We start from the raw sequence: 22,087 nt of genomic DNA, 5'->3' as shown, positions 1-22,087 counted from the left end.
TTCCTCACTGCCTGCATCTTGGACCTTCTTGTGTCAGGCAAAATCAGGCGTTTTCTACGACTGCCTTTAAAGCACTTTGAAAACGTTTTGAAACCTGTATATGCAGTGTGTCCTGGGCCCCAACAGTTGTCAAAACTGTTATAAAGCGCTTTAAAGCAGTAATGTAGATCTCTCCCCAGCTAGCACTGTTGGGAGGAAGCTCCACCGAACTCCGGGCGGATTACCTCCGCGTAAACACGCAAGAGATGCAACGTGTAAACCAGCCTGAGCCACTGAAGTGGGGATGCCCTGTTTCGTTGTCTGGATCGAGTCCGCTGAAATCCAGTCTGCTTAATGGAGACGACCGAGCAAACATTGCTCTGAGGAGTCCGGATGAGTCTGCAAGTGCACTTTGCAAGCCGGGTGGAAGTGGCGTGGGTGCGGGGGAGGAGGAGCCGCACGGATCCACTTTCGATTCCGTTTCCCAGCAGTTTACGAGAAGCGGGGACTTTTCCCTCTCCCGTTTCGAAGGGCGGCCGCCGCTTTGCAGCCGCAGCGAACTTTTACTAAAGAGCAGTCGGCAACAAACAGCCCTAGAAAAATAGTTTGGAATTAATCCGGTCAGCTTTCCTGCCAGATCCGACAACGGAACAGGTAATTAGAAACAAGAAGCCCCAATAGGGCGCTTAGATTTATCAATAATAATAATATTAGTAATAATAGAGGGAAGGAGAGATGTGTGCCGCGGCAAACAACTGTAGGGTACATGTTTAGACCGGGGAGGGGGCGTACAAATCCCAGCATTCCCCAGCCAGCACGTTGTAGGACTTTTCTCTGTCTAAACACGTGTAGTATTGCACCTTTACAGAACCGTAGGCGTTGTTCTGCTGGTTCAGGCCGAAGGCGCTTCCTGTTTCCAAAAGTGGACAGACAGAAGAAGCCTCCAAAATCCATATAGCGTCGTAGTTTTATTAGGCCAAATCGAAAAAAAATCCCCACACCGAAATGAGTTGGGTCTTGAAATTTGGGGAGGAAGGGGATAGTTTGAGGTGGCCTAATAAAGATATTTTTTCGGATGGCTTTAGAATCAGCAGCACACGAGCAGTGCATGGAGAAGGTGGCCCCCATGCCTATTTGCTCGCCCTCTTTCGTTTGGCGTTCAATGTGTGGAAGTGGCTCTGTTGAACTATTTATGGATTTATTGCACTTTTAAACTGCCCACCGACCCAGGTTCTCTAGGCCGCATAGCCAATACATAGAGATAATAAAGTACAAGCAATAAAACAGGAGAAGGCAGCAAATCTAGCATTGCCAAGGGGAGAGGGGGATTTTTTTCCAGTCGGGCAGGAAGTAAAACTGTTTTTCAAAAGAGCCAAGCACTGCAAGGTACGGTGGCAAAAGGGGTGCCTTTCACACACATCCCTCCAAAAACTCTTTTTGCCATACACGCCTTCAGCTCAGGGGATCCTTTGCCAGGCTTAAAACATTTTCTTGGGCCTGTTGCAGACGTCTGCGCATTAAAAACAATACACGAAGCCATCTTAAGACTGACCAAATGCAGAGTTTTGTGACTTCCCCAGCTTTGTTTAACATCCAGCCAGATGAAGAGTGCTGGAAAACTCAAAAGCTTCCTCGTGATTTGGTGACATTTCGATAGACCCTAATAATGTTAAGTTGTCTGGCAGTTACTTCCTCTCGTTTCTGATCATGCTGTAATGTATTTGAACTGCTTTACAGTGCTGTAGTTAGATAGTGTAGTGCAAACCAAAGCGTGTTTACTCAAAATAAATCCCATTAAACTGAATGGGACTTACTCCCAGGTAAATGTGTCTAGCACTGCAGCCTTAATGGTCTTCCAATCCACCATCACCACTCCCAGTGATGTGCCTAGGGTTAGACCTTGGGGTCACAGCCCAGGGACCCTGCAGAGAGTGGGGGCAAACAACCATTTAGAGAATAGCCATGATGAATATATCAGAGCAGCAGGAACAAACTCCATTTTAATCTTGCAGTTATGATGGTGCTGTGGTTTAAGTGAGCTTAAAATGGAAATCTGTGCATGCTCAGAGTTTTGCTTTGCTTTTTAAATCAGGGTGGGCAAACATTCTAACGCAGGGTTCTTGGTGCCCATGTGGCTCCATGCTCCTCACTTTTATTTTAGTTCTTTAATTAAAGAACAAACAAACACGCATGCTGCAAAGTGAAACGTTGCCCTTGGGCACCATCTTTATAGATAGCCTTGTGACCAGTCATGTCCACCATGGCAGCCATTTTATGAAAGGCCCAGTTGTACTTGGGAGGTAATGGGCTTTGGAGTAGGGTGGCCATATGAAAAGGAGGACAGGGCTCCTGTGTCTTTAACAGTTGTATCTTTAACAGTTGTGTCTTTAACAACTGTGTCTTTAACAGTTGTAAATAGCAAGGGTCTTGCTATTTACTGTTTTACTCTGTACAGCACCATGTACATTGATGGTGCTATATAAATTAATAATAATAATAATAATAGTATAGAAAAGATCACAACAATAAAAGCTGCAGGAGCTCTGCCTTCTTTTATCTTGTCACTCTACTATAGCTCCTGCAGCTTTAACTGTTGTGAAGAGGGAATTTCACCATGCATATAAATGACACCTGCTGAAATTCCCTTTTCTATACAACTATTAAAGATACAGGAGCCCTGTCCTCCATTTCACATGGTCACTCTACTTTGGAGGAAAAATAAGGAAGGTTTTGCTTTGTTTGTAAGTTAGAGAAATTTGAATTCTTCCTCCTTTGACACCTTGTACCTGGCTGGCTGGAGCATGCTGGGAGTTGTTTTTTCTGTCTGACCATGCATAGGATTGCACCCTAAACCACTATAGGCACCTCTGTAAAGAATTTTAGGAATCATAATTACTCCATCAGTGGTTGGATCCGGACTTAGTCATGCTTCAAGGAGACCCGTTGAAATCAATGGGACTTGAGTTAGTCATTAACTTGTCCCACTGATTTTAATGGGTCTACTTTAAGCATGACTAAATCTGGATCCAACTCAATATCTTACAAAATAAGCACTTGGCCCAGCTGAAGGAAGCATGAAGCAGCTAGTCCCTATTAAAATGGAATTTCCTAATTCTTTACTCCCATTCCTATCCTATGACAGTAAAGCACAACCTACAGCTCTTGATCTCTCCCTGTGCAGCCCCCCAAACCAGCAGGACTCGATCAACTTTTCTTTGCATGGAAAAAGCACTTTCCCCTTACTTCTAAGACTACTGTTTTCCTGCTGCTAATAGAGGCAGAGAAAACATCATCCTGGGCAGGATCTTGGGTGACCATATGAAAAGGAGGACTGGGCTCCTATATCTTTAACAGTTGTATAGAAAAGGGAATTTCAGCAGGTGTCATTTGTATGCATGCAGCACCTGGTCATTGACAACTGTTGGGGCCCATGACACACTCCATATACTGCTTACAAACTGCTTTCAGAGTGTTGTATCCTGCTTGGTGTAGATCTGGCCTTGGTGGCAATCACTGGGGTATTGGAGAGGCTTTTACCTCCACGCCATCCACTCCAGGGTTCCCGAGATCTCAGTAACAGGGAGGGGGAAATGGGGTGGGCATATATACAGGTGGATATCCCTAATTTAGGGTGACCATATGAAAAGGACAGGGCTCCTGTATCTTTGACAGTTGCATAGAAAAGGGAATTTCAGCAGGTGTCATTTGTATGCATATCGCACCTGGTGAAATTTCCTCTTCATCACCACAGTTAAAGCTGCAGGAGCTATACTGCAGCTATACTGTGACCAGATTTAAAAGAGGGCAGGGCACCTGCAGCTTTAACTGTGGTGATGAAGAGGAAATTTCAGCAGGTTCTCCATATATACAAATGACACCTGCTGAAATTCCCTTTTCAATACAACTGTTAAAGATACAGGAGCCCTGTCCTCCTTTTCATATGGTCACCCTACCTTATTACCTCTTCCACCAGGGACAAAAGGTGATGACAAAGGGGGGATCTACACTACCGCTTTAAAGCGCTTTATAACAGTTTTGACAAGTGTTGGGGCCCAGGACACACTGCATATACAGTTTTCAAAACGTTTTCAAAGTGCTTTAAAGCGCTTTAAAAGCAATAGTGTAGATCCCCCAAAGACTCCGCCTGCCATGGCCTCAGCCCCAGCACGCACGGATGTAGAAGAGGAAGCCAAGTGCCCCATCTGCATGAGCTATTTGATGGACCCGGTGACACTGGACTGTGGGCACAACTTCTGTCGGAACTGCATAACGTGCTACCGCGAGGCATGGGACCAAATCGGGGACTTGGAGTGCCCTCTTTGCAGAGTTCCGATCCCGAGGGAAAACCTCCGGCCGAACTGGCAGCTGCGAAACTTAATAGAAAAAATTATGCTGCTACTAAATCCAGGAAAGGAGACTCTGTGTGCGAAGCATAAGAAAAAACTCCAGTTGTTTTGCAAAGAGGAGGAAGAATTGGTGTGTTTGGTTTGTCGGTGCACCCCTGAGCACAGAACACACACTGTAGTCACCGTGGAGGAGGCTTCTCAAGAATATAAGGTAAGTAATTTGCAATCTGGCATTGGAGTTTTAAGATCATTTTCAGTAGAGTATGAACATTCGTCCTAAAATGGCAGGGAACTTGTGCATTGGGTTTTGCTATCGGATTTGTATACATAGGACTATCACTGCGGGTTGTTCTTAGCCTAAGGCAGGGGTACACAACCTTTTATTTATTAATTTACAATATTTATATGCCGCTCCCAATGCAAAGATTTCAGAGCAGTGAACATCAAATAGAATAAAAACACCATACTAAAAATTACATTTTTAAAAGAAAAGTTTTTCAGGAGATGCAGGAAGCAATGCAACGTTGGCCGCCTGCCTGATCTCCAAAACCAGGGAATGCCATAGGAAGGGGGCCACCACAGTGAAGGCTTTTCTCCTGGTGGACTCCAATTGGACCATAGGTCCATGTGGAAACATCTGGAACATGCCCTCTGATGAGCTAAGGGACCAGGCAGGTTGGTAAGGGAGAAGGTGCTCTACCAGGTATCCTAGTCCCAAGTTGTTTAGGGCTTTGCACACTAGTACTATTTATTATTTATTTATTTAAAACATTTATATCCCGCCCTATATCAATAAGATCTCAGGGCAGTGTACAGAATCTTAAACCTAGTTCTGTAGCGAATAGGCAGCCGGTGCTGTTCCTTTAGCCAAGGAGTTGCATGCTGAAAAGGGGCAGCTCCGGACAACAGCCAAGCTGCTGCATTTTCAGCTCTGAAGGCTGCAATTGACGGTAAGTTGAAAAGCACATGCACACACAATCTGAACAAGGATCTCTGGGAATGATTGGAGTGAAGAACCCAAGCTGCAAGGAAATAGGTGGGAGGTAATGCATCCGCAGCAGGTGAGGAGGTCCCTAGCTCCCATGGGGGCTGCATTAAAGGCCTTGGGGGAGTGCAGCTTGAGCACCCTTGGCCTAATGCAATAGCTGGTCATAGTTTTAGGCTGGACAATGGAGTGTTCTTAATAGCCCAAGATATTCAGATTAGAGCTGTGTTGTAAAGAAAAGATTGTCTAACCCTTGAATAACCCAGAGTGACGAGAATCAGATGATACAACATTGAGGGTTGTGCAATCAAAATGGCCATGGCACACACCATAGTTTATTGGGATTAAATAATACATGTTGTACGAACCAGGTTATTAACTGTACTATTTGCAGTGGGCGGCATTTTTATCAGTTACTTAATCATGTCATTATAGCATTTTAATTTTGCAGCATTATAGCACTGTTTCGTGGTGGGGAGTGGAGAGAGTGTGCTATCTTTTATTCCAGGGCTTGTGCTTCTTATTTTGTTTTATTTACATACAAACATTTCAGCCCTAAAATAGCTTCCAGAAAGGTTAGCAATGAAGGCTTCTCCACCTGGGGCTTTTATCCTGCGATTGAGATTGGTTACTCACATAAGTTTGCAGGTTCTTTACATGACGTCACCAACCTCCAGCACCTCTCTCATGTTTTCTGAGCATTTCCACAGCTTAATTTGAAACAGAAATAGTGAGTTAATATAGGGTGACCATATGAAAAGGAGGACAGGGCTCCTGTATCTTTAACAGTTGCATAGAAAAGGGAATTTCAGCAGGTGTCATTTGTATTTATGGAGAACCTGGTGAAATTCCCTCTTCATCACAACAGTTAAAGCTGCAGGAGCTATACTAGAGTGACTGGATTTAAAAGAGGGCAGGGCACCTGCAGCTTTAACTGTTGTGATGAAGAGGAAATTTCAGCAGGTTCTCCATATATACAAATGACACCTGCTGAAATTCCCTTTTCAATATAACTGTTAAAGATACAATAGCCCTGTCCTCCTTTTCATATGGTCACCCTAGTTAATAAAAAGATTAACTTTCAGTCTTTCTGAAAATGTCCATGAAAAGAGGAAGTTTCACTGTATAGCAACACCACCATCAAGCGAGGAGGGAAAGGGAAGCTCATGTAAAAAGCTGATCTTAATCCCACTAAGAATCCGGGAAGCAGAAGCCCCAGTAAAATTGCTGGACAAAAAGCCTCCGTGGAGAAACCCTTAAAAAATGACAATGGAAAACACGAGTCATTTATTTATTTATTTATTTATTGCATTTATATACCGCCCCATAGCCAAAGCTCTTTGGGCAGTTTACAAAAAAAAGTGAGTCATCTCACTGAAACAATAAAACAACGGCACATAGTGTTAACAATAGCAAATATAGTTTACCGTAAGCAAGTTCTTGTCCACCTGCACTTGATTTTACATTTCCAGTTGCAGAGTCATTTCATAACCTGCACAGCAATTCCTCTAAAGTGCCCTCGCTTCCTTTCCTGTGTTTTGCTTCTCTTGATATTTTTTAATTTATTTTTTTTATTTTTGCCTTCTAAATATTTCCTTTACAAAAAATGTAAAAGAAAGCATTTCGTGCTCCCGTTTCTGCCTCTCTGTCTCTCTCTGCATGGCTCTTGACAACCCCTTGATGGATTGCTTCCTGAAGCACCTTATCTCCTGGAATGAATGTTGTACTACATGCACAAACACTGCAGTTAGCAACTTGCTGAAGGGATTCTGCTGTGCCACTTTCTTTTCTTACTTGATTGAGTACTTGCTCAAATCTGTTCTAGCAAAATGGAAAATAAAAATAAGGCGTCTTTGTGGTCTGAGTGGCAGAGGGACATTGAGACTTGCTTCTAAAACAGGAGTTACAAGTCGGGCACTTTGTTCGGGTACATTCCACCTTGTCAGCATAGCTCTAAATCATGGTTTAGTGTTATGTGCAGACATGGCCAGTAATTTATTTATTTGTTTATTGCATTTCTATACCGCCCAATAGCCGAAGCTCTCTGAGCGGTTCGCAAAAATTAAAACCATTCAAAGTATAAAACAACAGTATAAAACCATAGTATAAAATACAATATAAAAGCACAGCCAGGATAAAATCAGCAGCAGTGCAGAAATACAAATTTAAACCAGCAAAGTTAAAATTAACCCCGCCCCCATGCAGTTAGCCTGGTCTGCATCTGGGCTTCATGGAATTACACCAAGATAATCAAAATTAGGATCTGCTACATGTTAAATCACTGGGTTGGACTCGATGGCTTTGTAGGCCCCTTCCAACTCTGCTATTCTATGATTCTATGATATCGAGTGCAGTTTAGCCCTCCAGTTCTAATATTCAGCAATCCTGGAGGGGGCATTAGGGTTGTAGGGATGTGTGCCATGAAGTTAAAATTCTATTCCCTATGTTCTTTAGGAAGGTTTTTGGGGGTGGGAACAGGGCTGGGCAAAGCTGGTAGTAGGCCTGGGCCAGATGGGAAATGTAGGCCCCCTTTCAAACTGCTCATTAAGTATTTTTAATCAGTTCTAAATACATATGAACTAGAACGATTTATTTTAAAAAAGGTAATGGCAAGCACTTTTATCCAAGATGTATATAAGACATAGAATCATAGAACAGTGGAGTTGGAAGGGGCCTATAAGACCATTGAGTCCGACCCCCTGCTCAATGCAGGAATCCACCCTAAAGCATCCCTGACAGATGGCTTCTTCACTTCTTCACATTGAGAAATGCTTTACGTGCTTTTCTGTAGGCAAATTCATCATCAACAACAGAAAAATCAAGCAACTTTGCCCAGGGGGACTTGGAGTAGGCCCCCTCAAAATCATAGGTTCATGCCAACTGCGCCCCTCCCCCTGCCCCGCCCTGGGTGGGAAGGAAAAAGGATGTGATTTCTTTTTCCCATTGAGCAGAAATCTTTCCCCACTTCCAGAAACAAATATATCATTATAGCAAAAAAGCACTGAGGTTCACAATCTTGAACATTTTAAAGTTTGATGGCATGGTGAGAAAAAGTTTCAGGAGGGTAGAGGAAAAAAAAATCTTTTCCCCTTTCCCTTCCTGCTGAGCCCTGAGCAGCAGTACAAGGCTTTTTCCTGTTCCTGACTACAACCCTGAACAGGAGCATTCTTCTTGGATATGGGAGGGTGAAATGCACTGCAACATTTTGTTGCAGCAGGTTGTCTTTTGTATACACTTTAAGCTCTTCAAAAGTAATTACCCTTGATCCTGTGTGCTTCCTTCAGGGTCGGATTTCCGACTGCCTGCAACTTCTGAAGGAACAAAGAGAAGAAATATCAGTGTCCATTTCAAATGCAGAAAAGAAAAGTCAAGACTTGCTTGTAAGTGTCATAACTAAACATATAGAAACAGTGAGTATCAAATGCTAAAGAACTGGGATTCTTGAATTGTCCTTACCCTTAAGAATGCGTTCATTTGGAATTGCCTAATTAACAGTAAACCATTAATCAGAGCATCTTCTGAGGCTGGGTTCTTACAAATATACTGGAATCTCTTTCATTACCGATTGTTGTGATCTCTGTGAAACATCAGAACTTGGGCCCAAACTGGACGTGACACCATTCACACAGGAATTAACAGTGCCATTGGGGGCATGATACAATTTCTTCCCCTCTGAACTTGACACACAGGCCTGTTTCTCACTAAGCCATGGTGTGGTTTGTTAAAATCTGGCTTGTTGTTGTGTTTGAACCCAGCTATAAACAATGAATAGAAGCCATAGTTTGTTGTTGACTTATAAGTTTGGCTTGTTTAAACCATGGCTTGTTGTGATGTCTGAACCCAGAATGGTGGTTTATTCTTGACTTCAGGCATCCAGAAAGCGCTGGCTGAAAATGAAACCATTCAGAAGGCTGGCAAAGTAGGTGGGAGAGAAACAAACCAGAAATAGGGAAGACAAACCATGATTAATCTGCAAAACAATTCAGGCCTGATACATATGGTTGGGATTATCCGCTTCATGTTCTTTACCATATTTATCCCAAGACTCCCCTAGAAAGCTAGGGCAAGGTTTCCCCAGAATGATTGACTCAGTCTCTCAACAAGGACAAAAGGAATTGCTTGAGGTGGGTGTCTAACGTGTCTCTGTTGGCTCTTCATCATTGATGGTTTAGCGTATTTTTATTCAGCTTTTGCAAGCTACCTTGAATGGCAGTATTCAATTTGGATTGGAGAAAATGAGCGAACAGCTTTTAAAGAGTAAATGGGATCAGACCCCTTGTATTTGGTCTTCACTTTGGAAGAAAAAGTCCTATTTGCAACAATGGAAACTTCTCTTCCAGGGCAAATAACAGGCTCAAACTAGATTGGGGCCTTCACACTTGCTGTTTTCTTTTAAAAGAAATAAAATCCATTCGCTTGATTTCTAGGAGCTGTCTTCACGGCGCTGGGTTGCCACCACTTCCCTCTGAAACCCCACAGTTTTCCTCTTCCGGGGTGGTGCGGGGTTTCCAGCAGCCATCAGAATTCTGGAGGCACCCACCCCCCTCTTCCTGGTGAAAGGCAACCAATCACTGGTCACCTTCCACCAGGGACCATCCCTAGATTGGCCCCAAAGCGACATCAGATGGCGGAAGAGTCATACTGACGTTGCTCCGATTGAAAAAAGTCGGGGTACGTTCCCGACTTTTTCAATCCTCAGCTACGCAGGAAAGTCCCGCGGTGATTGCGAAGCTGCGTCTGTGTCGTATAACTGGCACAGCGCAGATCTGCAGCCACCTCAGGGCTTTCTCCGCATATAGGTGCCCCCCTAGTGGCATGAATGGTGTCCTGTCTCGTTTGTCCCTTAAACTGAATGCCCTTCCTGTACAATTCTCAGAACATAAGCTCCCAACGCTCCTCTGACTGACACTGTTCCTGACCTATTCCCTATCCCACCCCTATCCATCTGCTTTTACTAGAACCAAACAAAAACAGAGAAGCAAAAGGCAGCAGCTACATTAAGGGAGCTACGCCGGTTCCTGGAAACAGAAGAGAACCTTCTGATGGCCCAGATTCAAGAGATGGAGAAGGAGATTGTAAGGAACAGGGACGAGCACACGGCCCGATGCTCTGAGGAACTCTCTTCTCTGGATAGTCTCATCCAGGAGATTGAGGAAAAGTGTCAGCAGGTGGCAAGTAAACTCCTGGAGGTAAGTCAGGCATGAACAGGCTGGGTGTGGGGTCACTCTGAACCTTTGTGCGCCTCTTTCGTTTTTCCTTCTTACGCCATGTACTGGCACTTGGAGCATTCAAGAGGGATGGAAGTCATGGTTGGCGCCAGTGGTGCCACCGGGACTGGACTAGAGGGTGCAGATCTTGAGCCCCCGCATTCTGGGGAGGGCCCTTAAATGACCCCTACAAATGGCAGGCCCTCCTCCTCTTGACTCACTGGGAAAAAGAAGTGCTGGGGCAGCAGGAGAGCCAAAGCTGTGGCCACCATTTTAAAGGAAAGGTTTCCTTAACTTTGAGTAGCAGTGAGCTAACCCACTCAGAGGCTGCTTTTGGGGGACTTGGCAGTGAGGGCACAGGAGCACCGAAAAACCTGCCCCTTCGCTGAGAATCACATTTGACTATTGGGGCCGAGAGGGGGAGCCACATAGCCTTCCAAGCCGGTGACCATTACTACATCTTGTGGTAGTGAATTCCATAGTTTAACTACAGTGCTGTGAGAAAAAGTCCCTCCTTTTATCAGTCTTGAATCTCCCACCAATCAGCTTCATGGGATGGGTTCTGGCATTATGAGAGAGGGAGAAAAATGTCTGTATCATGTGTAATTTCTTCACACCGTGCGTAATTTTGTACACCCCTATCATATTCACATAATGTAGTCTACACAGATAGGAGAGGAGGTTGGCCAAACTTGCTAGGTGCTCCGGTCAGGGCCAACTTCAGCACCAGGTATCCCAGGGCATCTGCCAGGATCCACTGCTGACATCGGCCCCGAGCCTCCCTTAAAAATAAATAAATCAGGTCTACAACATAATGGCACTCCAAGACATTTGTGATTAAATAGTGGCACATGTCATGGTCTGAAGGCCCATGAGGCAGCCACCTTACTGAAGCTAAGCAGGTCCTCATCTGGTCAGTGATTGGAGGGCAGACCACCTAGTAAACCCATGTATTACCTTTAGATCCATCATGAAAGGTGGCTTTAAAAGGGGGTGGGTGGATAAATTCCTGGAGGAGAAGGCTATCAATGACTACTAGTCCTGATGGCCATATGCTACCTCCAGTATCAGAAACAGTAAGCCTATGTACACCAGTTACTGGGGAACGTGGGCAGGAGAGTGCTGTTGCACTCATGTTCTGCTTTTGGGTTGCTGGTTGGTCACTTTGAACAGAACACTGGGTGAGATGGATCCCTCTTCTGATCCAACACAGCTCTTCTTATGATCTTAAGTTTTCATTTGGGGACAGCTTCCTTCTCTACCCCCTCCTTCCTTCTCTAGTGGCCTCTTACACCAGCAACTGTAAAGAGGGTGGGGAATATGTGGCCCTCCTGATGTCATTGAACTGCAGCTCCCATCAACCCAAATTAGCATAGTCAATAGTGAGGGGTTGTGGGAATTGTAGTCCAACAGCATCTGGGCAGTCGGGGGCACACATTCCTCAGCCCTGCTATAAAGTGTTCCATAGTTGTATCTCCATCCAGGGTCGTAGCACTTCACCCTAATCTGGACTAGGCACTGAATGAGCTCTCTCTTCTCTCTCCTCCCACTCTAGGATATTAAAGGTACCTTACAAAGGTAAGTGGATCTCACTCATTCCCTTTTATACTTGGCGGGATTTTCCTCCAGTTCCTTCACCTTCTCCTATCCAGGGCCTCATGGCCTTTGGGGATCCATTCAACATTGCCTCAGGCTATCTCATTTCTTCCCACATGGATCAGCAGGATAGTAGACAGTTAGTCTGGTGAGTTTTGGTTGCCTCTCCATCACGTCTTGAATATATGCTCCAGAAAGGTAACACATGTCTCAAGATGGCATTTCTGATCTGCATGTGCCTGTCTCCATTAGTGCTGGTCAAAAAATTTCGACCATTCCATTTTCAGCATTTTGGGGGGGGGGAAACGAAAACTCGGGCAAAAGAGGCTGGGAGAGTTAAGAATTTACTCTTTGGGGAGGAGACAGGGTTTCCACATACCATTTTAAATGTAGCCAGTTGTTGAGGGGTCTTTTTTCTGTCTTTATTTTTTTCAAAACACCCCCCCCCCTCGCGCGTGCATTTTCAGGAGCCCAAAAGTTCTTCCTGAGTGCTTATTGGAGAGGGTAAGGTCACATGATCTCCAATAGGCATTCGCGAAGAACTGCTGGGCTCCTCCAAATGCCAAGGGAAGGGGGGTGTTTTTTGAAAAACTAAAAAATAGGAAGAAGCCCCCTCAGCAACCAGTTACACTTAAAAAAAGGTATGTGGAAACCCAAGGAGAAAATTCTCAGAATTTCCCCATTCCCTGCAAAAGAGGCAGAAAAAATGCCTCTTTCGCAGGGAAAAAGAAAGTTCCCGAAAATTTCTCTGAGATTTCTCTTTAGTGGCCTGAGATTTCTCTTTAGTGGTCTGTAGAGCACATGGTGGTGATTTCTCTTCAGGTATCCCAGGACAACCCTCCATGGAAATGGCCTGGTATCAGTTGTGTGTCGTACCAAGAGCACAAAATGTCTCCAGCTTCTCCATTTCCTGTGCATTAGAATCCCCCTCAAGGAATCCCTATAAGAAATCCACAAATGTAAATTTTTGTTTCATTGCCTTTGGGTACCATTAATCAAAACAAGGGCCAGTACGGCCAACCCTATCATGAGGCAAAGTGAGGCAGTCACCTCAGGCAACAGATTTTGGGTGTCATGAAAAGGTTTTTGTTTTTACTGTGTTGCATTTTCACTGCCCGGGAGGAGGAAAGTTGTTTTGGGGAGGTTTTGCCTCATGTACCAAAATAAGTTGACTGGCTTTGAATGCTATGCCTTTTTAATTGGCTGTGTGGAAGGCACCATTTGCTACTCTACCTCAGGCAGCAAAAAGTGTTAGGCCAGTCCTGGTAAGGGGTGTGTGTATCATTCAAACTTTTTGTAAACTGCCCAGAGAGCTTTGGCTATGGGGCGGTATATAAATGTAATTAAATAAATTATTATTATTATTATTATTATTATTATTATTATTATTATTATTAGCATTTATATATCGCCCCATAGCCGAAGCTCTCTGGGCGGTTTACTTAAATAAGTAAATTCTTCCGTGAAGAACCTCGGTGGGGGGCCTTCTCAGTGGCAGCACCCACCCTTTGGAGGACCCTCCCTCGTGTAGTTTCGGGAGGTAGAAAACATAACATCTTTCAAACGCCTCCTGAAAACATACCTTTTTACACAAGCTTTCCCTGGTCTTCAATGTAGCTGGTTTTATATTGCCTTTTAAACTTTTTAATGTTTAAATTTATACATCTTGTATTTTATGGTTTTTAATTGTGCACTGCCCAGAGAGCTTTGGCTAATGGGCGGTATAAAAATGAAATAAATAAATAAATAAATTCTTTTCCCTATAGCTTTTAAATATTGAGTTTGTTCTGACTCTATACTGTTAGCTTCACCCTACCCAGTGCCTGTTTACACTTCCCTGTGCCTGTTTGCATTCTCTTTCCCTCCTTATTGTTTACTATAACTTTATTAGATTGTAAGCCTATGCGGCAGGGTCTTGCTATTTACTGTGTATAATCTGTACAGCACCATGTACATTGATGGTGCTATATAAATAATAATAATAATAATAATAATAATAATAATAATAATAATGAATCCTACTCATCCCCAATGGTGCCAGTGGGGGGGGGGGAGTGAGTTTTGCTTGACTTTGTTTAGTTTTGCAGGTGGGGGGGGCGTGGATTTGAGGAGGAAAGTGGCTGGGTGCAAAGGTTTGAACCTCCCCTACCCGTGCATGTGGTCCTGATCCAGATCTGGGCCCAACACATTTACACTAAGGTAAACAAAATGCTGAAAATAATCCGCATGCTACATATTTAACACGGTGTGTAGTTTAGCCCCAACTAGATGTTCTGAGGTGAGACGCAGAATAAATGGGAAAGAATGTGCATGTCTGCATAATTTATAGATTTTGGGTGATAAGGGCAGAGCCAATCCAAAGCATTTGGAGCCCAAAAGGAGCCCCAGCAGGGGCGAGCATGTTGCAGTGTTATGATTCAGACACCATTCCCCTACCTTCTCCAATCCTCCTTCCTCGGAAGCGGGGCCAACCAGGGGTAAGTGCCTTAATACGTTCCAGAGAATGTAGCATCAAAGTATCTAAAATATATAATAATACAATAGCCTTTCAACTTCAGATATAAGAAGGAGAAGCGTGAGAATCCTGTGGCATTTCCTCCTGCGACAAAGCGGAAGATTGCAGAATTCTGTGATATAAATCCTTTTCTGGAAGGTGCCGTGAAGGAATTTAAAGGTAAAGTAGACAAACTGCAAGTATAGTGCAGGGGTATGCAACCCCACCCTATGTTGCTGGACTGCAACTCCCATTATCCTTCACCATTGGCTCTGCTGGCTAGGGCTGATCAGGCTTGGGGCTTCTCTTCACGAGGCTAAAATCCTGCACTCTTATCGGGTCTTCTGTTTGCGGATTCCAGGTGGGATTTAGATTGGCTCCTTTGCACCTGTTTTTTTTCAGGGGTTTTCTTTATGAGCAGCTTCTGTGTTTCATTATACAGCCACAAGTTGGCCTGTTGCTATAGCTTTGATATAGCGAGATTCTGGAAATTCACCAGAATTCGGAGCAAAATAAAATCTCTTACCACATTTTCCCCATTGAGAAAAAAGCTGCTATAATGGCCAGAAAGCACGGGAAGAGCCCTGGAGGTTGATGACATCAAGTAAAGAACCCACACAAATTGTGAGACACCAATGAGCACACAATAAAAACCTTGTATAGAGAAGCCCACAGTAATCCAACAGTGTCTGGAAGGCCACAAGTTGCCCCCCAGTAGAAATAAAGGCAATGACGACTACAAATACAGAAACCGAGACTTCTTTGCTAACCCAATGCTGTGATGCTTAATCTTTATTACTTTTCCTTCCACAGAAACTTGGGCATGTGGATATCAACTGCAGAAAGGTAAATTTTGGGGACAAGCGAAGGGTGTAATTACAAGGAAGGTTGGGGTCTTCTATGCTGCTGGATAGCATTTCACTGGATTTATTTATTTAAACATTTGTATTCCACCCTATACCACTAGGATTCTCAGGGCAGCAAACAGATAAAATTATACAATACAAAACAATAAATATACACAGCTAAAAACAAATGAAACCATTAAACAAGCTAAAACCAGTATAGAATTTAAAAGCAGTAAAACAATTAAAACAAAACAATGTGCAAGCTTGGTGAATTTAACCTTCAAAGGCTTTGTTAAAAAGCCATGTTAGAACCGCTCAGAGAGCTTTGGCTATTGGGCAGAATAAAAATGCAATAAATAAATAAATTCTGTACTAGGAATTTAGAGCAATTCTTAAGCTGACCAAGCAATAGAAAGGTAAAATGAGACCACTCTCCAACGCTGAGCTGTACCTTTTCATTACCTGTCCAATTATAATGTAGTATACTTTTTTCTCTTTGTTTTTATAGTATGGGACCTCTGGATCTTGATATGGCTTAGGGCCACCCCATGGCTTAATTCGGACCTGTGGCAATCCTTCACACATTATTAGGGTGACCATATGAAAAGGAGGACAGGGCTTAACAGTCAAAGATGCAGGAGCCCTGCCCTCTTATTTATTATTATTATTATTATTATTTATTTAGAATATTTATATACCGCTCCCCATTGAAAAATTTCGGAGCGGTGTACAAGGTAAAATGAAAATAAAAACAGTTAAAACAAAATTTAAAAGAAGAAATAACAGTAATCCAAGGCTGCATGTTAGAGAAAGGCTTCTTGGAATAAAGATGTTTTCAGGAGTCGCCGAAAGGAGTACAAGGTTGGCGCCTGGCTGACCTGCAGAGGCAGGGAATTCCACAGGAGGGGCGCCACCACACTGAAGGCTCTTCCCCTGGTGGATTCCAATCGGAGGATGGATCTATGTAGAACCACCGAGAGCAGGCCCTCGGATGACCTCAGTGACCGGGCAGATACAAAAGAGGGCAGGGCTCCTGCAGCTTTAACTGTTGTGACAAAGAGGGAATTTGGTGCTGCATGAATACAAATGACACCTGCTGAAATTCCCTTTTCTGTACAACTGTTAAAGATACAGGAGCCCTGTCCTCCTTTCCATATGGTGACCCTACACATTGTCTTTTGCACAGTTGGTACATAAAATAGTCCGATCTTCTGACTCAAACTTGCGGCGCTCTCTTACCAGCAAAAATAGCCCATTTATGGCTCAATGAATTTTTCAAACTCTTTCCTCCTTCTGCAGAGTGTGTGATCCTGGATGAAAACACTGCTCACACCAAACTCATCCTGTCTCACGATCGAAAAAGTGTGAGAGTCGGGGACAGTCCTCAAGTCCTGCCTGAAGACTTTTCACGATTTGATCACTGGCAATGTGTCCTGGGATGCAAGGGATTTAACTCCGGAAGACATTACTGGGAGGTCCTTGTGGGAAATCAAGAGAAATGGGCCGTTGGGGTGGCCAGGAGCTCCGTGGCGAGAAAAGGCCATTTTACCTTTGGCCCCACAGAAGGGTTCTGGGCCGTGGGGAAATGGGACAGCCAGTACTGGGCCCTCGATTACCCGGAACGCCTTCGACTTTCGCCAGACAGAGAGCTGAAGAGGATCTGTGTGTCATTGAACTACCTTGGTGGGCGGGTGGCATTTTTTGACGCTGACACAGCTGAGCTGCTCTTTGAGTTCTGCTCGGCCTTGTTCTATGGAGAAAAACTTCACCCCCTCATTTGGGTGTGGGGCACAGCCTATCTCAGACTCTGCTCCTGAGACACAGGTCTAAAACCTAGCCATGAGGCCTTAGCAACCAGTCAACAGCACTTCTTCAGTCCTGACGTTTCCAGCTTCCCTCCATGAACTTTTGGGTGGGTGACCTCTGGCCTGCTGAGCCTGGAACTCTCTCTGCAGGCCCCGCCCTCACCCCACCCCATAAGCCCCACCCCTGGCCTGGAGGCTACTTGTTATCTCTGATCAGTGATTGGAGATAACAAGGGGACTCCCCTGCATGCTGCTGCTCCTTCCCAGTGGAGGGCAAGCAGCACAGGGGAATACCCTTGTTATGCCTGATCACAGATGGTAGATAACAAGGGGACTGGAACAGAGGTAGCTTCCCTTGCCCTGTGACTTCTCCCAAGTGGGACAAGGTGTGGGGCAGGTAGAGCAGCATGCGCACCTCCTCCAATAGGGCACTCAAACCCCCAAAAGGCCAAAGTGAGCAATTTGCTAGACATTTTAAGAACATAAGTGCCATAGTGGATCAGAACAAGTGTTAGATCAATGTTCTTTTCACCCAAGGACGAAATCCAAACAGCCCTTAAGCACGACTCCACCATTCCAGCGACAGAGGGTTCAAAAGCGCTTTATTGATTAGTAATCAAGGCCTGGTCTCTTCAAAGGGAGCAATCAGACAAAAGACATAGGGAATACAGTACAGTATTTGAGCTTTCAAGGGGCAGGGCCCTGTTGCAGCATAAACCAATCAGAACATAACACTGGGGCATAGCTAATTATGCTGAACAGTTCTGTAAACAATACTTTTGGCCTGACAGTAAGTTACAGAAGTTAACTTTTGACACAGCAGAGCACTTGGAATAAAACTGGAGCCAGAGCTCTTGTTTATGTTTAGATAAGAAGGATGCACGCAAGGAGACATTCTCATACAGGACATCATGACATTTTGCTTGGTGTATTTCACAGTTTCCTTTTAGAAATGGAGACACTTATGCTAACATTAGACAAATATGCTAACACAAGGGTCCATCTAGTCCAGCATTCTGTTCACATAGTGGCTAACCAGAGGTCAGCCAGGGAACCACAAGCAGCACACGGTGTGACAACGCCCTCCCACCCATGTTCCCCAGCAACTGGTGCACACAGGCTTACTGCCTCAGATACTGGAGGTTGCACATAACCATCAAGGCTGGTAGCCATTGATAGCCTTCTCCTCCAGAAATTTATCCAACCCCTTTTTAAAGCCATTCAAATTGGAGGCCATCCCTACATCCTGTGATAGTGAGTTCTATAATTTAACTATGCACTGTATCCCACCAATCAGCTTCATGGGATGACCCCGGGTTCTTTTGGATGCCACTGTTTTGACAAAAACTGAAATGAATGGGGTTATTATTATTTATTTATTTATTTTATTATTTATTTATATAGCACCATCAATGTACATGGTGCTGAACAGAGTAAAACAGTAAATAGCAAGACCCTGCCGCATAGGCTTACATTCTAATTAAATCATGGTAAAACAATAAGGAGGGGAAGAGAATGCAAACAGGCACAGGGTAGGGTAAACAGGCACAGGGTAGGGTAAAACTAACAGTATAAAGTCCAAACAACATCATGTGCCATTTGGTAAGATTAGGGATACATTTTTGGCTTGTGCGTTCTGACGACGTGGGCAAACGGCTTGGAGGACTGAGGCCGACTATTTGCTCTTTCAGTCCTTACCCATTCTGGCTTGCAAAAACTGCCAGAGTTCATCAGGGTACTAGTTTCTGTTGTGTTACTGCTTTTTAAAACCATACTGGTTCTTGTTATGTGTTTTATTATGGTATACTACCTTGGAAGGCTTCTGCTCTGAAAGATGACCAGGAAGTATATTAAATAATTTTTAAAAAAGTTGTGTAGAAGGCATTCATTTCCTAGCGGAAACTCCGGGTCATCTGTCCCCCCCACCCAATTTAAGCGGCCCACTCCTACTTGGGAAAAAAAGAGTTGGATCTCCTCCTGTCAGAGAAGACTTATAGAGGGAAATTGTATGGAATTGGTCGATTACACTATTACCTGATCAGCCTTCCCTAATCTGGTGCCCTTCAGATTTTTTGGACTACAACTCCCAGAATTCCTGCCCATTGGCCATGCTGGCAGGGGCTGATGGGACTTGGAGGTCCAAAACATCTGCAGAGCACCAAGCTGGGAGAGGGGGTGTTTGTCTAGTCTGTTCCCTATGGATACGTTCACTTTGGACAGTTGTGTGAAGAAACCAGCTCTTGACCATCCTGTTAAAACCACTACGATCCGATCTCAAATATGCCTTGTAAGATAAACTCCTTGAGTTTAGTGGCCAATCAGCTCCAGGTTTTCTTAGATGGAACTGGGCTTTTTGAAGATCTGTTCTGTTCTGGTTTCTGGGCTGCCTGTGGAACAAAAACTGCCTTGACCTGCACCAGGAGATAGATATGGGGTTGGGAAAAAGTAACCATGTTAATTCTTCTGGACCTCTCAGGACCTTCTTATATCATCAACCATTATATCCTTCTGGCCTGCCTTATTGGGATGGGCTTAGGGCAGGCATTGGGTAACTTGTGGTCTTCCAGAGGCTTGAGGCTAGAATTCTCATCCACCTTAGCCAGCATAACCAGTGGTTAGGGATGATGGGAGCAGAGACGGAAACTAATAGTGATAGCTATAGGTCAGAAAATGAGTGTGATTAAATTTCATACATATTCATTGAATGTTGGTCTCCCACTTTTTCCCTGTTCTTTTTATGGGAATGTGTGCTTTATGTCCTGACACTGGAGGACTAGCGGAGACATAAATAATTTTCTTTGTTACTAATGTTGGTGGTTTCGTCTGTTGTCGGTTTTTAAATTATTTTTTTGCCTGCTCATAAACTGGCAAAACCAAAGAGGTTCCTAACTGTTCAGGAGCGTGTAGCTCCATTTGTTACCATTAAAAAAAAAAAAAACATGAAAAAAAAATTAAATTTGTAATAATTGTTTGAATACACTGTACTTTTAATATACCAAATGTAATAATTTTATGCCAAAACAACTTGGACATAATTACATTTTATGTTCCTAAAGTAACGAAGTGACTTTCAATCTGTAAAAAGTGCTAATATTGCATTAAATTCAATTTTTCAAAAAAAAAATCTGTTGCCCCCCGAAAAAAACCGGGGGGGGGGGGATGTTTTTTTCCATGGCTTCAAAATTTCCGGCAATTTTACATCTCTAGTTCTAGTATTTTGAGAGAGGGAGAAACATGTCTCCCTATCCACATTCAACACACCTCTATCATGTCTCCCTTTAGCCTCCTTTTTTCCAAGCTAAACAATCCCAGTTGATGTTACCTTCCCTCATAGGGGAGATGCTGCATTCCCTTCATCATTTTAGTTGCCTTTTTCTGCACTTGTTCCTTTTTAGGTGTGGTGACCAGAACTGTATACAGCATTCTAAGTGTGATCGCACCATAGATTTGTATAAGTGCAGTAGATACTGGCCATTTTATTCTCAATTCCTTTTCTTATAATGCCTAACATGGAGTTTGAGTTCTTTACAGCAGCCGCACACTGGGTGGACATTTTCGTCAAGCTGTCCACCACAATCGCAAGATCTCTTTCTTCTTTGGTCACCGGCAGCTCAGATCCCATTGGGTTATACTTGAAGTTGGGTTTTTTTGCCCCAATGTGCATCACCTTACACTTGCTTACATTGAACCGCATCTGCCATTTGGATGCCCAGTCTCCCAGCTTGAAGAGATCCCTTTGGAGCTCTTCACAATCCCTTTGAGTCGTCTGCAAACCTGGCCACTTCACTGCTCACTCCTAATTCCAGATCATTTATGAATAAGTTGAAAAGGATTGGTCCCAATACTGATCCCTGTGGGACCCACTATTTACTTCCCTCCATCGGGAGAATTGACCATTTATTCCTACACTCTGTTTTCTGTTCTCTAACTAGTTACTGATCCATAAGAGGCCCTCTCCTCTTATTCAATGACTGCTAAGTTTATTCGGGAGTCTTTGGTGGGGGATTTTATCAAAAGCCTTTTGGAACCAAGTAAACAATGTTCACTGGATCACTCCTGTCTACATGTTTGTTGACACTCTCAAAGAATTCTAGTAGATTAGTGAGACAGGACTTGCCTTTGTGGAAGCCGTGTTGATTCTTCTTCAGCAGGACCTTTTTGAAAAGTTGGGCCATCTTCCAGTCCTCTGGTACAGAGGCTGAGCTTAGGGACTGTCTTGCCAAAGGCAAGGAGGGTTCTTTTCTGGATTCGGAAGCAATAAAAGACACCCATGATGGTTGCAAAGTCTTAAGATTTATTTTACAGTCAGTCATATATGTATGTCTTACCAAGCCAACGAAACGACGCCTCTGTTCAGCTGCTGGAAAGATAGCAGCGGAGGGGACCCCTCTGTAGCCACCAAGAGACACAGCACCTCGGGCCTGAAGGACCATGCCAAAGCTCCAACCTTGTGTCCCTAAGCCGGATGTTTTATAGGTTTTACTTGTACACCTGGGTGGGTCATGTGACTGGACTCACGCCACTTCAAGACCATTAATCAAGCTGTTATCTTTGTACAAGTATTTAGGCTGGGTTCCTCCCTCAGATATTCCAGCTGCCAGTTATCTTTTAGAGGCATTTAGGTTGGCAGATAACCAAGGCACATGATTTAGCAAGAATCAGACCAAACCAGGACTTTGCCTAGAGAAGGGAGAGGGCTCCAATTTTGGATTGCATGGCAGGACCACTGTGAGAGGCCACTAAACCTCCTTGATACAATCTGTCTTCCGGGGGGGTTTCCCATACAGGGACATGATGCATATTTTTTTGATCCAGCCCTGGATACTA

The 22,087-nt window shown here is 44.0% G+C and overlaps 1 protein-coding gene across 1 annotated transcript; it reads left to right on the top strand.

Moving 5' to 3' along the window:
* The first annotated feature begins 493 nt into the window (after positions 1–493).
* LOC134396022 (tripartite motif-containing protein 10-like) lies at positions 494–20,210 on the top strand. Its single transcript, XM_063122346.1, has 8 exons — positions 494–633; positions 3,953–4,536; positions 8,595–8,690; positions 10,269–10,499; positions 12,073–12,095; positions 14,672–14,787; positions 15,421–15,453; positions 16,755–20,210. The coding sequence occupies exons 2-8, from the start codon at positions 4,129–4,131 to the stop codon at positions 17,270–17,272; spliced, it is 1,425 nt and encodes a 474-aa protein (XP_062978416.1). The 5' UTR covers positions 494–633; positions 3,953–4,128; the 3' UTR covers positions 17,273–20,210.
* Positions 20,211–22,087: the final 1,877 nt, after the last annotated feature.

This window comes from Elgaria multicarinata, chromosome 3, assembly GCF_023053635.1.
Source record: "Elgaria multicarinata webbii isolate HBS135686 ecotype San Diego chromosome 3, rElgMul1.1.pri, whole genome shotgun sequence".
Taxonomy (NCBI): domain Eukaryota; kingdom Metazoa; phylum Chordata; class Lepidosauria; order Squamata; family Anguidae; genus Elgaria; species Elgaria multicarinata.
This window is presented reverse-complemented; position numbering and strand designations above follow the sequence as displayed.

What these genes read in the sequence shown, in the direction of transcription:
- LOC134396022 (XM_063122346.1), top strand. Translation starts at nt 4,129, where the DNA reads ATGGCCTCAGCCCCAGCACGCACGGATGTAGAAGAGGAAGCCAAGTGC. An exon ending in AGAAAAGTCAAGACTTGCTT is followed by an intron (nt 8,691 to 10,268) that starts GTAAGTGTCATA and finishes TGCTTTTACTAG; the next exon opens with AACCAAACAAAAACAGAGAA. An exon ending in TGGCAAGTAAACTCCTGGAG is followed by an intron (nt 10,500 to 12,072) that starts GTAAGTCAGGCA and finishes CTCCCACTCTAG; the next exon opens with GATATTAAAGGTACCTTACA.